General features: G+C 37.8%; 2 protein-coding genes across 8 annotated transcripts in view; one reads left to right on the top strand and one right to left on the bottom strand.

The window, feature by feature from the left end:
• The window catches only part of LOC127434967 (nuclear protein MDM1-like), a 23,220-nt gene extending 21,567 nt beyond the window's left edge, over positions 1-1,653 (bottom strand). For 2 of the 3 annotated variants that reach the window (XM_051688033.1, XM_051688035.1), the window contains exons 1-2: positions 1,514-1,653; positions 836-941 (exon numbers count right to left, since the gene is read on the bottom strand). In XM_051688033.1, coding sequence (XP_051543993.1) covers positions 836-941; positions 1,514-1,531 — 124 coding nt within the window. In that variant the 5' untranslated portion in view covers positions 1,532-1,653. Of the gene's footprint in view, positions 1-835; positions 942-1,334; positions 1,404-1,513 lie in introns of those variants that run through there. The other variant, XM_051688036.1, reaches the window with a different exon arrangement.
• Positions 1,654-3,636: 1,983 nt separating this feature from the next.
• On the top strand, positions 3,637-18,758 carry LOC127434980 (calumenin-A-like). Of its 5 annotated transcripts, none has more exons than XM_051688058.1 (9): positions 3,666-3,770; positions 8,164-8,266; positions 9,602-9,728; positions 11,296-11,531; positions 12,666-12,859; positions 13,099-13,265; positions 14,119-14,179; positions 14,268-14,467; positions 17,235-18,758. In XM_051688058.1, the coding sequence occupies exons 4-9, from the start codon at positions 11,305-11,307 to the stop codon at positions 17,337-17,339; spliced, it is 954 nt and encodes a 317-aa protein (XP_051544018.1). In that variant the 5' UTR covers positions 3,666-3,770; positions 8,164-8,266; positions 9,602-9,728; positions 11,296-11,304; the 3' UTR covers positions 17,340-18,758. The 5 variants fall into 5 exon arrangements, with proteins under 5 accessions (XP_051544016.1, XP_051544018.1, XP_051544015.1 ...); XM_051688059.1 differs by having other exon boundaries at positions 3,693-3,770; positions 8,167-8,266; XM_051688055.1 differs by lacking the exon at positions 9,602-9,728.
• Positions 18,759-18,926: the final 168 nt, after the last annotated feature.

Genomic DNA, 18,926 nt, shown 5'->3' with positions numbered 1-18,926 from the left:
TATCATCTATTACATGTTAATTCAAATTGATCTATCTATCTATCTATCTATCTATTACATGTTAATTCAAATTGATCTATCTATCTATCTATCATCTATTACATGTTAATTCAAATTGATCTATCTATCTATCTATCTATCTATCTATCTATCTATCTATCTATCATCTATTACATGTTAATTAAAATTGATCTATCTATCTATCTATCTATCTATTACATGTTAATTAAAATTGATCTATCTCTCTATCTATCATCTATTACATGTTAACTAAAATTGATCTATCTATCTATCTATCTATCATCTATTACATGTTAATTCAAATTGATCTATCTATCTATCTCTCTATCTATCTATCATCTATTACATGTTAATTCAAATTGATCTATCTATCTATCTATCTATCTATTACATGTTAATTCAAATTGATCTATCTATCTATCTATCATCTATTACATGTTAATTCAAATTGATCTATCTATCTATCTATCTATCTATCTATCTATCTATCTTTCTATCTATTACATGTTAATTCAAATTGATCTATCTATCTCTCTATCTATCATCTATTACATGTTAATTCAAACTGATCTATCTATCTATCTATCTATCTATCTATCTATCTATCTATCATCTATTACATGTTAATTAAAATTGATCTATCTATCTATCTATCTATCTATCTATCTATCTATCAATTACATGTTAATTAAAATTGATCAATCAATCAATCTATCTATCTATCACATGTAGATCATACAGTAATCATATTGTTTCAACTGCATTATCAATACTGATCAAATGAATATGAGTATGGGTATGAATGAACACATACTTGACTGGTCAGAGCGAAGTCCTGCCTGTCGCATCCTGCGATGCGGAGAATCGCTCCTAGATCGTGTTGCTCGACTCTTGTATTTATTTCGATACTCGCTGATTCCCTATTTGAAGTAGAATATTCAAGAAACAAGCATACATAATACCATAATTAAAGCCAAATTTGCATTCGGTACGTTATACGATCAGTCCGTATTCAAATCAGAGGCTTAGGAAGTTACAGAGCTGTGATTTATAAGAAACCAATGCTTAATCCATAATTAACCTGCTTAATAATATATCTAAAGTGAAATAGGATGATCTCGATCCCTATTAATCCACCAGTGTACTCTTCTTCAACACACAGCAGGAAGTACCGGCAGTAACTTTAAGATCGAAGTTCACTGTGCAACTCGCTTCTTAACCAAAACATGTGATTTAACTTTCTTTGCTGCAAAGCGTAACATTTCTAGGATTCTTATTTGAATATGTCCGCAAATCAATATGTCTTTGGTTACCTAAATTTTAGCACCCCAAAACAAATCTCAAACTGAAACCATTGCAGCAACCTGCAGCGCGCGCTCACTTGTCCTAAACAAATGACGTCACACAAGCGCGTGCACCTTCGAATCTCCTCTATTTTTATATCACGTATTATAACCAATACCACCTCTGGTTTATCACTTGAACAACTTACCTTAAAATGGACAGGCATACTGAGTCCGAGCCAAAGGTGACTTGTGCAAAGACCGGAACGTAAATAAAAGACGTGGTTTTATTACAAGCTTGGCTGAGTGAGATCAGATTCGGTTACCGGAGTCTTGCAGCGTTACCTTGGTGAGAAATGCAGCGTCCCCCGATACGCGCACGCGCACGTCTCTAAGCCTCTTTGTTATGACGCTTTACTACACCATGTGGTTATCTACAATGTGGATTGATGTTATTAACTTTGCATGTTTACATAATAGAAATGTTCTACCGAAACAATTAGGTCATACGTTCTGCCGACGGATTTACTTTGATTTCATTAGCATTCATTTGCACTAATTAGCTGCTCAATTAGATGATTAACAAAGTTGCATTTCCCTGGCACAGTCCAGAAACACATTTTCTGCCAAATCAGTGCTTTTCTCAACCAACACAGTGAAGATCATGTATTAATTAATATGCAATGATTTAATTTACTTTAGTATTACCCTTTATTGCATACCTCGGGTCTTGAGTGGCCCAGGACCTCATTACACCCCCTGTACCTCATCCATTTTTTGGAGTTACACACCTTTTTAGTATTCCTCAACATTGCTTTTCTGAATAGTGAAGAGAGAAAAAAAAAGAGAAAACATTGCACAAAAAAAAAAAGGAAAAAAAATCTATTATTTATAACCTCTTAAGTGCCACAAGTTAATAGGGTCATTAAAGACCCTAGATATGTAATAGCGTCATTTTTTTTAAATTAATTAATTAATTTATTTATTGCACATCCTTAAATCATATTTTTATGATGATTTTATATCTATATAAGTTTACTATCACAGGATATACATTTATGTGTTTATTACAAGACAAATGAGTACTATGTTCATACAAATGACTACTATATCAAGTTGATTTTCTGTTTGACAGTGGTGAATTATGAGTATCCCATATGCGTGTCCACATACATATTATACATGCTATTTCATACTCAAGGTGGCACTTATGTGTCAGTGATTGACTTGATTTACATTTGACATTGCTATTTAATGAAGACACAACGTGGAAGTAAACTATAGCAAGTGTAACACGTGAACATTATGATTTGGCTATTGTCATTTGGGTGTACTACTGAAATTATGTAAGTTTTGCGTCTATTTAGACTCAAAAAGTGCCTGAGAAAATACATATGAGTAACTTGTTTGCAGATTATGTGTTATGTGTAGCTCAATATGTGTTTCTGTGTGGAAGTAATGAATTCTGTTCTGTATTTGTTGCATCATCTCTTTGATGTTTGAGAAAAAAACATCATAATATATCATAATATATTTTATTCTATTATTTTCTTGTTGTCTTGAAAATGTTTTGAAATTTTGACACAATCTGGGCATTTTGTAGATCCATTTGTCATAGATATATGTGCCAGGTCTCTAAAGACCTGAGTATGTAATAATGTTTGTTGAAACACCCTGGCACTTAAGGGTTAATAACGTTGACAATGACTTTGTTGCTTATTCCATAACCCGTTAAACCACGTACAATCAGCTGGTGTAACGGGACACAGCGGCTTTAAAGATGCGCTTCATGATTTTGACCACCAGATGGCAGTAATCAGTTTAGAAAACTAAAAGCATCGCGTATTGAAAGCTTTATTGCATTTATAATAACTACTAACTACTTAATCAGAAGAGTGCTGTACTGTGGTGTACTGTTGACCGTAACTAATTACTTTAAATTATGATTAGGTTGATACCCTTTCATCACCTTTCATACAAAAATCTATCATCATTTCTGTTTGCTATGTGCTGTGCACACTACACGGGCACCTTTACATTGCGAGAGGATAAGATGAAACATGCGGTTGTGTAGTGCAGCAGGATGACACCACTTTTTAACGACAAGGACTTCAGGGTCTCTCAAATTTGGGGACGTGGCAAGATGTGCCCAATACGACAATCCACTGGCTGCACCGCGACTTCAAGCGGCGCATCAACCGCTTTTTGCGAACTCCTGCGCTGATTGGTTGCAGAAAACACTCTAGCCAATAACAAAAGAGTGCGCTGAATCAGCGCTGTATTAAACAGCGCTTCCTATTACATCCGGGGCTTGTCGTGCTGAAGTGGCCCAATCAATTGCATGCAGTCCACTGTTCGCCTTGTGATTGGACCGCTGCTCTGCTCCCGTCCGAAAAACGGTGTAGCACAGGGGTGTGTAGAATAAACCAATTGTGTCTGGGATTCTCGGCTTCGTTGGAAATCTAGGTATGTTTCTATACGCTTATTGGCAAACATTTTGCATGATAGGGAAATGGGTCTGTACGTGTACGTTGTAATGCCGACTGAATGGTTACTTATTGGTCTGTCTCTGATGCTTAGATTATCTGGGTCATGCCTTCTTGTTGGAAGGATAAATGTAATTTTTAAACCTCCTTTTTGTTTGTTTTTGCATATTGGTTGAACTGCAGTAAAGAGCTTTAGGAGTTTCAAGTTGTAGATCAAAGCATCTCATCCCACTGTCTATACCAGTTCTACTGAAGCTCTGTAAAGTTCAACCTCTAATCTGGATATGTGATTTATTTTTGGTGTGACTTATCTTTAAATGTCTGAAATGATACAAAGGCATGTAGGTTATTGTAAAGGAACAAAAAGAACCTTCTTTACTCAAGGTTATTCCAACAGGGGTCTTTAAGTCACTCACAAATGGCTCTGTCTGTGGCCCATAGCTTTTCATTAAATTACTGGTTGTATCCTTACAGGTGCACTCAGTAATTTTTTCTCATTTAAAAAGATTTACTCCTAATAAACCAAAAAATTATAATTTGAAACCTATGTATAAAATCATGACCATTCACATGAGATGAAGATATAACTGATATATAGTTATATCAGTAACCTTAGAAAAGCTGATTTATTCTACATTGAGAGGGTCTCCTCATGAAGGCTGCCATTGTTAGGATCAGATGACCAGCTGAATACTACTCAATTATGCTGTCTGCATGTGCTTTCGAAATCATCCTACTTCCCACTTCTGAAGTGGTAATTACGAATATGTCGAGTTCAAGTGCTTTGTTCTTTGCTGGAAAGAACAGGAAACACACAACGCCAGGTTCATTCATACATATTTCTTGAGGAACTTTTATTTTGACAATATAATACTCAGTTAGCTTCCTGACGATAATGGAATTTTGGTCAAATACAAGCTATTTTCATGATGTAAAAATGTACAACATGCATCAAATGGTTGCTAATGTACAGAAATGTATAAGACCGAAACAGCAAGCACTAACAATTCGATGTATTTAGAAAAAATAGCTCGTAAAGGCTACATAATTCTCAGTAACCACCCTTGTTATTGGACACTTTCACTCATGGGTTAAATTAATTATTGCCAAAGTCTGTCTAGCAAGTCAGTCCACTCAGCAGCCATCTTTGGAATGCTCTCCGGCAGATGTTTTTCTGTAAACAAGTGGAATACAAGAGCAGGTCCTATTTACTTGAATGGGGAAAGACCGAAATCTCCAAAACAGTTGGTCAAGATCATGATCATATTTCAAATCAGCAGTAAAATCTGACAACACTGGTATCATAAATTGTGCTTCTTTACATCAGATTACACAAAAATAAAATAAAAAATTTCCTGGCTTATTTAGCGAGTTAATTACCAGGCCATGTCTTTATCTGAAAGGTGATTGGCTCTTTTTTTAAGGCGGGACTTTCTACATCCATTGTCCGTTGGGTGTTCCAGTTTCTCCAATTCATTTTAATAGAAGTGGCCCGTCTCTGCTAAATAGTCTCTGTTATGGCTGACTATGAATAGTGAATTTCTACAACGGCATTGGTAATTAAAAACTAATATCCTATTAGTTCAGTTAGGAAACTCTATGCGGTGCAGGTCGATATGCCCGGTTCCCGACACGCCTCTTCCCTGACCAATCAAGAGTTGTTAACCCTCTGTCAAATCATTTATAAGCAGACACTCACCTCTACAGCTTCAACTACAGTCCAACAACAGTGGTATATGGTATTCTGCGCAGCCAATTATCCATGCAGTTTTCCACTGTTCTCGCAGTCTCTACCCTCCTTCTAATTCTCCTTCGACGAGACATGTCTCTTCTAGAATCCTCCGACCCAGAAGAAGTTGTTTCCCTGGTAGATTCTGGGGATGACCAAGACAATGGCCAAGAGATCCAAAAATCCCCACCAGTACACTCAAGTAGAAATGTCAGTATTCCGAGCAAAACCCGCCGGAGCGCTCACCTCGCGCTAAAGCACGCTTCCATCTCCAATTGCCCAGTTTCTCAGATACTGGAAGCTCTCTTCATCAGAACAAATATCTCCTCCAACCAGTGCATCCCACAAAGAGCTATTTGAGTTCTTTTTATCCTCCCAAGACAATACAGCTCCGACCTAACATCAGCCCCACAGAAAAGCGAAAACATCATAATGTCGAGGCATCACCTTCACCACCTCCAGCAAAAAAGAAAAACCCAGGCATTTCTTCCAACAACGATCCGGTTGTCGCAGCAATTATGGAAATGAAAGATTCCATCGATAAGCTGGGTAGTAGGTTAATGGCGCTCGAAAACTCCCAAGCGATCTACTCGGCTTGCCACTTAACCACTCCGGCATCCCCATCGGGCTCCCGTGACGTCATCGACGACGTCACTCATCGCTTTTCCCTGGCTAAAGCTCTCCCAGCTTCTGTCAGTGGCACACCTTTCATCCCTGCAGCAGCAGCAATTCCACCAAGCCTCCGCAGCCAAATACTAGCAGGTAAAGACATTAATCTTGTTAAAATTTTAATCTGCGCTTCTGGACTGATAGACACACATATAGTAGATTGTGGTGACGTGTCTATAGTCTTGAAAGTGTGTGACCCCAGGCTCTCTAAAAGTCTAACCTTAGCCAAATTTAATGTTGCCTTTGGCGTATACAGGGACACCATATGTGAAATATTTCCAGAGAGACGTGTTGAACTGGATACCTACTTGGCTATTATCTCAGATTTAGCCCTCACCTACGGTGGTGTGCTTTTCTATGAATACCATAAATCTTTTTCAGCCAAAGCTGCTCTCTATATCCAACGTATTAATTTGAAGCTGGATTGGTCCGTGATTGATCTTGAGCTTATCAGTAGGCACTTCACAGGTCATCAAGCTATTTCCTGCTCTGTCTGTGGATCATATCGTTCACTCTGCAAAACTGTGCCCCAGAACAGCATTCCAAACAACACAGGATTCCATAGCATCGTCCTCCAAATCTGAACTTAAATCTAGGTTTCCCTCTTGCCCCACAGGAAAGACAAACACTGCAGACTACTATACTCCAGTTTGTATTCATTTCAATGAGTCTTTCTGTCCTTAAATTAGATGCAAATTTGTGCATTGTTGTAGCCAATGTGGCGACAGTAACTTTAGGGCTGTTTGTCCAAGCAGGAGCAAGCCCGGACCAACAAGAAAATGAATAAACATCCTTCCACTCCAATCAATGTGCAAGAACTTTTAAAAAAATGTATCCAAGCATCCTAATTGCTGTTTCGTAAATTTCTTAATTACTGGTCTACTACAAAGTTTTCTAGCTGGTCTTAGCTTCATCCCCTGCTCAACTTACATATCAAAAAATCTTGTGTCAGTGCTGAAAGAGCCCAAGGTTGTTGACGGCATAATTCAAAAAGAGGTTAAAAAAGGCTATTTAATCGGCCCCTATGCCCATTATCCGTTCTGTATATTTCATATTAATCCCGTAGGTCTGGCTACCAGGAAATATTCAGGTAAAAAATGCCTCATTATCGATCACTCTGCTCCGTATAACAGTCTGGTTCCCAGTATTAAGAATCTCATTCTCTCTGATATTTTTTCCCTATCCTACGCTTCAGTAGACCACGCAATTCAATTTATTAAAACTGCTGGCAAAGGTGCCTGGCTAGGGGAAGCTGATGTCACAGACACATTCAAAATTATGCCCCTTCATCCATGGAAATGGCACCTTTTCTGAATCAGGTGGTGTTCTAAATTATACTTTGCTGTTCGATTGGCTTTTGGCTGCTGCAGCAGCCTGAGGATCTTCGTCACTTTATCAGAAGCACTTTGTTGGATCCATCTCAATGAATATAAACTCCCCTTTGTTTTACACCTTTTAGATGATTTTCTCATGGTCGACTTTCCAAAATCCCCATCAGACTGTAGTATTTACACCTTAAAATCAGTTTTTCTCAAATTCATGGTGCCTCTTTCTGAAGAAAAAACTATCGGTCCCTCAACCTCCTTAGAGTTCCTAGGCACTGTATTAATCTTAAAGAGGCCCTGTTCTGCTTTTTGGGATTTTACCTTTCCTTTAGTGTGTTACATAGCTCTTTGTGCTTGTAAAAGGTCTGCAAAATTACAAAGCACAAAGTCCATGCAAATGGGAGTTATTCTCTCCCACAGACAACACTGCTCAAGAACTACAAGAAACAGGCTGTTTGTAGTGCAGCCATTTCTTCCATAAAGTATCTACGTCACTATGTAACACATTTACATAATGCCCGCCTAAGGGCTACTTGTCGAGAGGATGCTGTTTTCTTCACTGCAAAAGTGAAACTTCTTTGTTTGGACTTCCAAAGGCAGACAAATTGAAGTATCAGTGGTTAAAATTGATTTTTACCACTATTCCTCAGCAGTACAACGACAACCAATGCCGGATTTTCAAGACGGTTACTCCTGAAAGACGGTGCAGTTCCCACTTTGTTGGGACAATCTGGCGCTTCAGGATCACAACCTGTAAGTAGGCTTGATTATTTGTGGCTTTATCTGCTACCGAGAGTTCAAATGCTGAGTTTTGTGTTGTAGCTATGGTGTACACCCAGTGCACAGCTGTAGGCCTCTGCTAACCTGTTAGCTAATGTTATTGTGTTGAAATAGTTTTGCTAATCAGCTGTGGGCCCACTTTTACCTACAATTGTGTAGAATTATGCAGATTGTTTGTCATTCTTACAGTCATGAATAGTGATCAAGGGAGATGGATTTATTTTTACAAACGGTAATTTTACATCTGCAATCCACGGTGGTGCTCGGCTAACTTGCTATGTAATGTTATTGTTTTGGTAAGGGTTTACTATTTAGCTGTGGGCCGGCTTTTACCTAAAACTATGTAACAAAATGGTCGAGTCTTATATAATTACAAGCTGTAGTGTTACGGCCAGTATCCATAGTAGGCTGGGCTTTTCGGAAAGTGGGGCTTTAAAGAGACAGGAGGTAAATCGGAGCGTTTGAGCCAGAGGAAGAAGAGCGGAGAAAAGAAATGTACTGTATGAGAAAAATAATGTGTTGTTTGAACATTAAAGCATGTAAACCTATTCTAGTAGACCCCCAAAATAAAATTATGAACCTGTAAATTAGCATAATATGGGCTCTTTAATAGCCAGAAAATGAAAACCTCTCTTTCTCTGGTGAAACTCACTCAAATTCGTCAATGCATATCCTCTTTCGTTTCCACGTAAATCATATCTAAGCGTGATCTACTTTCCCTTTTAGGGCACCTTCATTTTGCTATGCACATTATTCCCCAAGGGCGTGCATTCATATCTAGACTTCTCAAGCTGTCAAAATACATTCTAAACCTTCAAGATATTATCACACTCGACCTTGGCTGTCAGTCTGACATGCAATTCTGGGCTCGCCTTTTATCAGATTGGAACGGTTTATCTTTTTTTATAATGATTATGTTGAAACCTCAAACTCCCTTCAAATCTATACTGATGCTGCTCCTTCCATAGGCTTCGGTGGGTTATTCAGTAACAAGTGGTCGCAGAAAATTGTCCAGCCAAAATTCATTCCCTTCCACCTGAGGCTAAATTTATCGCACTTTTCGAAATCTACCCCATCGTCATTGCATACCTTTTATGGGGCGAAGAATGCAGAAGCAAACATATAACGTTCTTATGCGATAACTAAGCGGTAGTACATATAATTAATAAAGGTCGCTCCTCTATTCCCTCTATCAATTGCTTAGTTCGTCCTCTCAGCTGGACTAGCATTATTAAAAACTTAATTCTCAAAGCTGCTTACATTTCTGGTTTAAACAATACGTTTGCTGACACCCTTTCTCATTTTCAGTTTCAGAAATTCCATGCTCTATGCCCAGAAGCCCAGCCTACTGACCTAAGATGCCCACCCTTCAACCAAGTCGTGCTAGATTAGAAATTTTCTCCTCGTACTTGTCTTCCGCCACTAAATTCCTGAGGTTGGGCATGGCTAAATCTACGCTCAAAGCTTATGATTCTGCCTGGGCTTATTTTCTTTCTTTTTGTGCTGGTTTCTCTGTTCCTGTTCTTCCAATAAATGTGTCCATCATATGTGCTTTCATAGCGCATTGGTTTAACTCCCATAAATTACAACCCGACTCTAAAAAAGCCACTATAGCAGGCATTCAATTTCACCTGTGACTGAAGGACCCCAACCTGATTAGTCTCCTCGGCCATCCCTCCATCTGGCTGCTCCTGAATGGTCTAAAGAAAGCATCCCCAAAAGGCAAAGATTAACGCTTACCTCTCACTCTACCGTTATTACACAAGATGTTGCACCTTTTAAGATCTGAGGTTTACAATACATACACAAATTATCTTTTAGAGTGTGTTTTCCTCGCAGCCTTTTACGGGTTTTTAATGCCTGGAGAATTCACATGTAAAACACTCTCCTTTAATCCTTTACTAGATCACACAATATCAGATATTTCTATTGATCACCTTCTATTCTCAATCTTTTTAAAAGAATTTAACATAGGTACACAAATTACTATAGCCCAAACTGCGAGCACGGAACTCCACCCTACCCTCGGACCCTCTCTTCCTTACGGCTGAGGGGAAACCTATGACTAGTTTGTGGTTCGCCTCCAAGTTGAAGCAACTTTACGTACTCACTGGACTAGACCCTCAACCACACACCAGCCATTCCTTCAGGCTTGTGATCATCGATATTCAAGAATGCAATTTTGGGGGGGTATCTGTTGTGTTCAGTTGAAGCTGCATATCTCAACAGCAACAGTGTATTGTGTACAGCGTATCGTGCAGTGTGTTAAGCAGCAGCTGCTTGCATAAGCAGATCTAGTCCACCAAGACCAAACCTACTCTCAATAACATTTACACAATAAACTATTTTGTCAAATCTTTTCGAGAGTTGTCCTAACTGAATTGTATTTATGTGACGCTGCATCCACACCGATAGGTGTCAGTGTGAGTCAAAGACGACATATTCAAAAAGAGTTCACCTTTAAATGCTTGTTTGAAATAATCACAGTGTCTGTCTTGTCCTTTGTGCATACTAATTGGAATTGTAAAATATGCCAATATATTTGGCTTTAATAAGTGTTATGATCTCTGTAGACTTGCAGAGCTATTGCAAACAGTTTCTCTATTAATTATGTGCTAATTGTGTTTATGTGTCTTCGACATATGGCTTGGCTGTGCTACTAGGCTTTTCCCCAATTTTATCTCCTTTTTATGGATTTGTTCAATGTGCATTCTCTGGAAACACATAAGAGTTTTTCCTCATACACACTGTGTTCCCTGATGTTTTCCAGGCAGGATAATTCTCTTTCGCACTAGGAGCAAAAGTCCCGAATGTCATTTGGACATGCTTTCCTACTTAAACATGCCCAGTGTTTACATTTAAACCATGAGATTATTTGTGCACGGTGCACTGTTTAAACATGGCCACACTAGTACCACAAAATTTCTGTGATCAGTAAATGTTTTGTCTGGGTTTAAAAGTTATTTTGTATTTATGCTAATACATGCCTTTTTTTCCTACAGAATTGTTTTATGAAGATGGAGATTAGGCCTCTGTTGATGTGCTTTGCTCTGTGCGTGGTCTATGCCACCAGTAAACCCACAGAGAAGAAGAAACGTGTCCACCAGGATGCGTCACTGAGCAGCAAGGAGCATGAAGATGACACAAACTTTGACTATGACCACGATGCCTTCCTTGGTGAGCAGGAAGCCAAGACTTTTGATGACCTGACCCCAGAGGAAAGCAAGAATAGGCTTGGGTAACGATTGTACTAATAATGACTAATACTAGCTTTCTATTTACTGCAAACTGCACAGCAATCACTGTACTATATACTGCCTACTAATCATTCAAATGGTAGTGTGCTATGTAATTTCATGTAACCTCATCATGTTGCATGCAAGTACTGTCCAATTGTTATCTTGGAAATAAAAAAGCTTTTCAAGAAAAACAAAAACTGATTTACATTTTTTACTTTTCATAATTAAAACATTTGTCAGTCCGATACTGTATAATGCAGCTGAAGAAAGCATAGTTTTGTAAAATGCTTTTCCGAGCATAGCCTTTGGCTTGGAAAGCTGAGTAGCACAGAATGATTTTAAGTCACTCTTTAGAAAGATTATGATGCTGTTAAAGGGTTAGGTCACCCAAAAATGATAATCCTCTTATGATTTACTTACCTTTAAGCCATCCCAGATGTGTATGACTTTCCTTCTTCAGCAGAACCAAAGCGAAGATTTTTATAAGCACATTTCAGCTCTTTTTGTCCATACAATGCAGGTGAATCGGTGCCATCAGTCTGCTGGCTATTTGATGGTCCAAAAGGCATATTTAGGCAGCATAAAAGTACTCCACACAACTCCAGTCGATCAATGAATGTCTTCTGAAGCAAATCGATAGGATTTGTGTAAAAAATAAATATATAATTACAACTTTATTAACTTTAAAAATGGATGCTAGCAGCAGTCAACGCATCACGCTGATGTCACGTGACGTAAGCACAAACAACAATCCAGTGCTGGCCGGAAGCAATGGTTTAAAGTTAAAAACGTTTTAATTATTGATTTGTTTCTTCGATCTATCGGTTGCTTCAGAAGACATTAATTGATCAACTGGAGTCATGTGGATTAGTTTTATGCTGCCTAAATATGCCTTTTGGACCATCAAATAGCCAGCAGTCTGATGGCACCCATTCACTTCCATTGTATGGACAAACTGAACTGAAATGTGCTTATAAAAATCTTCACTTCGGTTCTGCTGAAGAAAGAAAGTCATACACATCTGGGATGGCATAAAGGTAAGTAAATCATGAGAGAATTTTCATTTTTGGGTGAACTATCCCTTTAATTCAGAAAGGGCACACACTTATAATGACTATTTTTTTTTCTTCCAGTAAAATGGTGGATAAGATTGATGCAGACCAGGATGGCTTTGTAACAGAGGCTGAGCTGAAAGCATGGATCAAAAAGGCTCAAAAGAAATACATCTATGATAATGTGGAAAGGCAGTGGAAGGATTTTGACATGAATAACGATGGCATGATCTCCTGGGATGAATACAAGAATGTAACATATGGCACCTACCTCGGTAAGAACCAAAAATCTCTTTCTAAACCAAGTTTATAAAATAGAAAAGCTAGCTTATTTTTTTCTTGCCCAATTTACACAAAGCTTGTACCTTAGGTACAGTGACCACTTTTGTCTAACTGTAAAAGCTCAATGCTGAGCATGAAGGGTCAAAACTTTGTCTCTTGACACAAGAAAAAAAAGATACTTAAGCTTAATAAATGTTAACAAAGTGGATTTGTATGGTCCATGTTCTTCTAGATGACCCTGAGCCTGATGATGGCTACAACTACAAGCAGATGATGGCAAGAGATGAACGACGCTTCAGAATGGCTGATGATAATGGAGACCACATTGCTGACAAAGAGGAGTTCACTGCCTTCCTCCACCCTGAGGAGTATGAACATATGAAGGACATTGTTGTGTTGGTGAGTTTTGGCATGGCGGTTTAATCCTAGGTTAAAGTGAACAACATGCGTTTGCAACCCATTTTACTTCCTTAAAGAATATTCCAGGTTCAATACAAGTTAAGCTCAATCAACAGCATTTGTGGCATAATTTTGATTACCACAAGAAATAATTTAGACTCGTCCTTCCTTTTCTTAAAAAAAAAAGCAAAAATCGAAGTTACAGTGAGGCACTTACAACAGAAGTGAATGGGGCCAATCCGTAAACATTAAAATACTCACTGTTTCAAAAGTAAAGCCACAAGACGTAAACATTATGCATGTTGACATGATTTAATGTGATAAAATCACTTACCTTTTCTGAGTAAAGTTATCCAATTTTACAACTTTGTTGCCATGACGATGTATGGCAGTAAACCCTAAAACTGTAAAAACAAAGATTTTTTTATTTTTTTTATGATTAACATTTTTATTAAAAACTGTGATTTAAACAATCAAATAATACACAGTTTTAACAAAAGAATTAATATAAGTGCTTTTATAAAATTATAAGCTTCATATTTCTGCTATTAAACCCTCCAGAAATTGGCCCCATTCACTTCCATTGTAAGTGCCTCACTCATTTTTCTTTTTTTTTTTTTTTTTAAAGGAGGGACGTGTCGAAAATAATTTTTGTGGCAATCAACGTTATGCCACAAATGCTGTCGATTGAATTTAACCCAGAATATTCCATTAAACTCACAATAATACCAGGAATGTGTATTAAAGTAAACAGGTTCGGTGTTGTTGATGTAATGTTGACTTTTAGAACAGGTTTTTTCTTTAACCCATTTCACCTTAACCCATTGTCTTGCTCCCTCAATTTTATCATCAGGAAACTATGGAGGATATTGATAAGAATGGTGATGGTTTTATCGACCTAGAGGAGTATATTGGTGAGTGACCCGAATTATTAGTTTTATGGTGTTTTTAAAAGTTCCCAGTATAGTTAATATTGGCTGGGCTGCATCTGTTGAATATCAGGTGACATGTACAACCATGAGGATGAAATGGACGAGCCAGAATGGGTGGCGACAGAGCGTGAGCAGTTTTCAGAGTTCAGAGACAAGAACAAGGATGGGAAGATGGACAAAGAGGAGACTATGGACTGGATTATACCATCTGACTATGACCATGCTGAGGCTGAAGCAAAGCATCTGGTATACGAGTCTGACACGAACAAGGTGAGGCAACATCATATAGTACTAATAGTTAAGATTGTACTTTGAAGATGCATATTAGAGACATACACTGGCGGAACAATGTACAGATGTTGCCCTTATGAAAAGAAATTGGTACTTTTATTCACCAAAGTGGCATTCAACTGATCACAATGTATAGTCAGGACATTAATAACGTGAAAAATTACAATTACTATTTGAAAAAACGTTCAGAACTTCTTAAATGTAGCGAATTTGGTAGTATAAATGTATACAGGATGGGTTAAAGTGCCCGTGTACCTCCACCATTATATGTAGGGAAACAGTATGTGTGAGCTAGGAATTCAATTAAACTGTCCTTGTTCTACATTATTATGTAAGGAACTTTATAATGGAATTAGTCGCGTTCGACAACCATTATAAATTAGACAAATAACTAGATTATTTGTCTGAATAAAATTCTCCACTATTAAAATCATAATACAACGTCTCGTTGTATCCGCTCACAATTTCTATTGTAAGGAATTAGCTTTAAGGAGAAAGCAGTCTCAGGAGAAAGTCTTGATGGTTCCTTGAGTCGATGGTGTTGAAGTTGCAATCAGTTTCTTCCGTGTTGAATGAAGAAATGATGATGAATTTGCAGTGTTAGTTTGACTCCGTTATGGTCGAGGAAGTTACACATGGCTTGATGTGTTAAGGCCTGCTGGCCTGCGACCTCACGGTCAGACGGGGCGTTTCCGGTCCCACACGAGCAGCAACCATGAGCAGAAGGGAGAAAGAGAAGAGGGAAGAGAGAGAGAGTGGGAGGTCACTCCGACAGTGCCCTTTAACTCCTGAGGGAGGTCACTCCTCTCGAGTTTAGCTTGACCAATGAGAAAGGTGCAGTTTTCCAGCAGGAAAAGTTCCTTTGTTTGGAAGCTGACTCATTTGCATGATTGGAGTAAGCTAGCAGTTTGTGCCCCTTTATGCTCTGATTAATATAACAAGCATACAATGCATGCTATAAGGGGGTGCTATACTCCAATGTTTAGGGCATTACACAAGGATTAATATGATAGGAAGCGTGATACCAATAATTTTACATTATCTAGTGGCTCTGTCATAAAACATGCACAAAACGGTATACAGTACAAAAGACACTATACGAGACAGTAATAATCATACACACAATGTCCTGAGGATATGCATGTTCATTTATAGAACAGTTTGTCTATAAATTAACAAAGAAAAGTCTGTTTTATGGGCTTTATGTGTCTTTCCTATGGGGGAGTGAGTTTCTTCTCAACCACGTTCCTCTGCTTTTGCATGTGGCTACCTTCCCCCACCTGGAACGTCTCTGAGGTCCACTAGTTGCTGGACCAGTGTCAGCAAAGGGGGAGTAAGAGCTGATAATGATTAGTGGGAGAGCAGACATCTCGGAGTCTGCTTGGGCCTACTTGGAACTTTGCTTGTTACGGTCTTGAGACGTCTGTTGGATTATTCATTAAATAATGAATAATTGTGTGTCTGATTGGTCCAGATGCTACATAAACAACTTAAGAGTTCTCATCAAAAAATCCTCCACATGCAGCAATGACAGCTTTGCAGATCCTTGGCATTCTAGCTGTCAGTTTGTCCAGATACTCATGTGACATTTCACCCCACGCTTCCTGCAGCACTTGCCATAGATGTGGCTGTCTTGTTGGGTACTTTTCACGCACCTTACAGTCTAGCTGATCCCACAAAAGCTTAATGGGTTTAAGATCCATAACACTGTTTTCCAATTATCTGTTCCACTCTAACCTTTTCTTTTTTGTTGTTCTGTTTCAAAAGTGGCTTTTTCTTTGCAATTCTTCCAATAAGGCCTGCACCCCTGAGTCTTCTCTTTACTGTTGTACATGCAACTGGTGTTGAGCGGGTAGAATTCAATGAAGCTGTCAGCTGAGGACATGTGAGGTGTCTATTTCTCAAACTAGAGACTCTGATGTACTTATCCTCTTGTTCAGTTGTACATCTGACCTTCCACATCTCTTTCTGTTCCTGTTAGAGCCAGTTGTCCTTTGTCTTTGAAGACTGTAGTGTACACCTTTGTATGAAATCTTCAGCTTTTTGGCAATTTCAAGCATTGTATAGCCTCCATTCCTCAAAACAATGATTAACTGACGAGTTTCTAGAGAAAGCTGTTTCTCTTTTGCCATTTTTGATCTAATATTGACCTTAAGATGTGCCAGTCTATTGCATACAGTGGCAACTCAAAAACAAACTCAAAGACGTTAAGCTTAACCAAATAGCTTTCAGCTGTGTTTGATATAATGGCAAGTGATTTTCTAGTACCAAATTAGCAATTTAGCATGATTACTCAAGGATAAGGTGATGGCTGCTGGAAATGGGGCCTGTCTAGATTTGATCAAAAATGACTTAATAGTGATGGTGCTGTTTTTGTACATCAGTAATGTCCTGACTATATTTTGTGACCAGATGAATGCCACTTTGGTGAATTAAAGTACAATTGCCTTCTGAAATAGCAAAATCTTTACATTAACACACAAACGTTTGGCCGCCAGTGTATATCTGCACACCTGGAACTCGATCTAAAATATATCTTGCATAGGATGAAATTATTGTTGTTATGATAAGTCTAAGACCGTGTATGTGATGCTAAGACCCCTTTTTACACCTGCTGCAATTAACATCCATCTCATGAAAAGCTCAAAATACAGGGTGCAATACATTGGAGATTAATGAATGTGGCTTTTATAAACATTATGATTGAATTCTGTTATAATTGAATCTGTCACATTCTGTCTTTCAGGATGGCAAACTAACCAAAGATGAAATTCTAAACAAGTATGACTTGTTTGTGGGAAGCCAAGCAACTGACTTTGGGGAGGCATTGGTTCGGCATGATGAGTTTTGATTAACTTTTGTAGTATTATAAATAATTACTTTTCAACTTGATTTGTTAAGAAATATAATTTATTTTGTATTGCCTCGTCATAATCCAACTCTAAACTCTCAAATTTAGTTTACTTGGTGATGGATCATTTTCCTTTTATTTGCACATGGAGATTCGTAATTGTTTTTGTTTTTTAATGTAAAGTATGTTCTCTGTATATGTTTTGCTCAGTCTTTGGAATCACAGTCAATGTACAGCATTATCATTTCATTAACTGTTTATACTTATTTTAATGAGGAACGATATTGGACCTGTCTTGGGCTACGTCTAGGAGGTAACCGTCCGATTGCAAAAGTCTCACGAGACTCACATTTATAGTTACTAAGATTGGGGTTAGGGCTAGATTTGGGTTAGGTTTTGGGGGGTAGGTGTAGGGTTTCTTTGGGACTCCAAATAAACATAATAAACAGTGTGTGAACGTTGCATGCAACTTTCAGCATCCGGATGGTTACCTTCTAGACTCGACCCCAGTCTTAGGGTTTTATGCAGGATGTATATTTGTGTGGTTTTGCTAAGACTTTACGTCCATTGCTTTTCAGAGTAATGATCAGCTTGCCCTACTGTTCACAATCCTATTGGGATTTTATACATTTATAATATGGACTTTATTCAAACTTGTTTAAAATGTATGCATGTATTTCAGTACGTATCTATATATGGTTTTATACATGTATAGGTAATCTCAAATTTATATCCTGTGTGTACTTGTTTTGGCACAAACTCCAAAAGATTTTTTGGCCTAGATCATGAGAATAATTTTTTTCTCCTCTTCACTATCTTAAGACCGTATCCATGTGTATTCCACTGATATTTTTAGATGAAATCTTGTGTTATTCATGGACTCATCCCATGAATATCTACTGCTATCAGACTCCCAGTTTCTTCTCTTTGTCACTGTGCCTTTCGCTGAATTTTGCCTTGTAATTTCTATCCGATTTGGCACCTTAGTAGGGAGAACCTCAAATTGTCATGCCGTCAAATCAAAGATGTTACTAAAATTAGCTGTTTTAAGCTTGATATTGATGCATTCTTTTGAATTTAGCCACATTTTGGCCAGTATTTGTTTTAAACACAGGTCAAAACTCAACCTCAACTCATCACAGCATCTACAGATTATCTTTCAAACACCAAATTGTCAATAAAATCTAATAATGAAAAATAGTTTATTAGTCATTTATTGGGACAATTGTCTTGTTTTCACTATTCACAATTTTACCTTTCATTGTCAGTTTTTAGAAAGATCCCAAAATAGCAGACAATAATGTTTAAAATTCCTGTAATATTTATTAATTCTGTATATTTTGTAACGTATATTTACTGTATATACATTATTAAAGCGATGGCCCTGGTTACAGTTACTGATTGGATAAGTAAAAATGTTGTATTTGGTTAACAATGAAAACACTATCATCAGATATCTCCAGAAGGCCTGAATTATCATTGTTTCATTTTTTTTTCCTTCAAATATCAACTGTTAAAAAAACACTTCAACACTTTCCATCTTGTATGAAACTTTGTTCCACTGTGACCGCTTACAGGAAGTCTCAT

Source organism: Myxocyprinus asiaticus, chromosome 45 (assembly GCF_019703515.2).
Source record: "Myxocyprinus asiaticus isolate MX2 ecotype Aquarium Trade chromosome 45, UBuf_Myxa_2, whole genome shotgun sequence".
NCBI lineage: Eukaryota > Metazoa > Chordata > Actinopteri > Cypriniformes > Catostomidae > Myxocyprinus > Myxocyprinus asiaticus.
The sequence above is the reverse complement of the archived record's forward strand: the minus strand, read 5'-3'. Positions and strand labels throughout refer to the sequence as shown.

Bases quoted from the DNA above. Each gene is read 5' to 3' on its own strand.
- LOC127434980 (XM_051688055.1), top strand. From the start codon at position 11,305: ATGAAGATGGAGATTAGGCCTCTGTTGATGTGCTTTGCTCTGTGCGTG. The intron at 11,532-12,665 runs GTAACGATTGTA...TTTTTCTTCCAG, and splicing joins GAAAGCAAGAATAGGCTTGG to TAAAATGGTGGATAAGATTG. The intron at 12,860-13,098 runs GTAAGAACCAAA...ATGTTCTTCTAG, and splicing joins AACATATGGCACCTACCTCG to ATGACCCTGAGCCTGATGAT.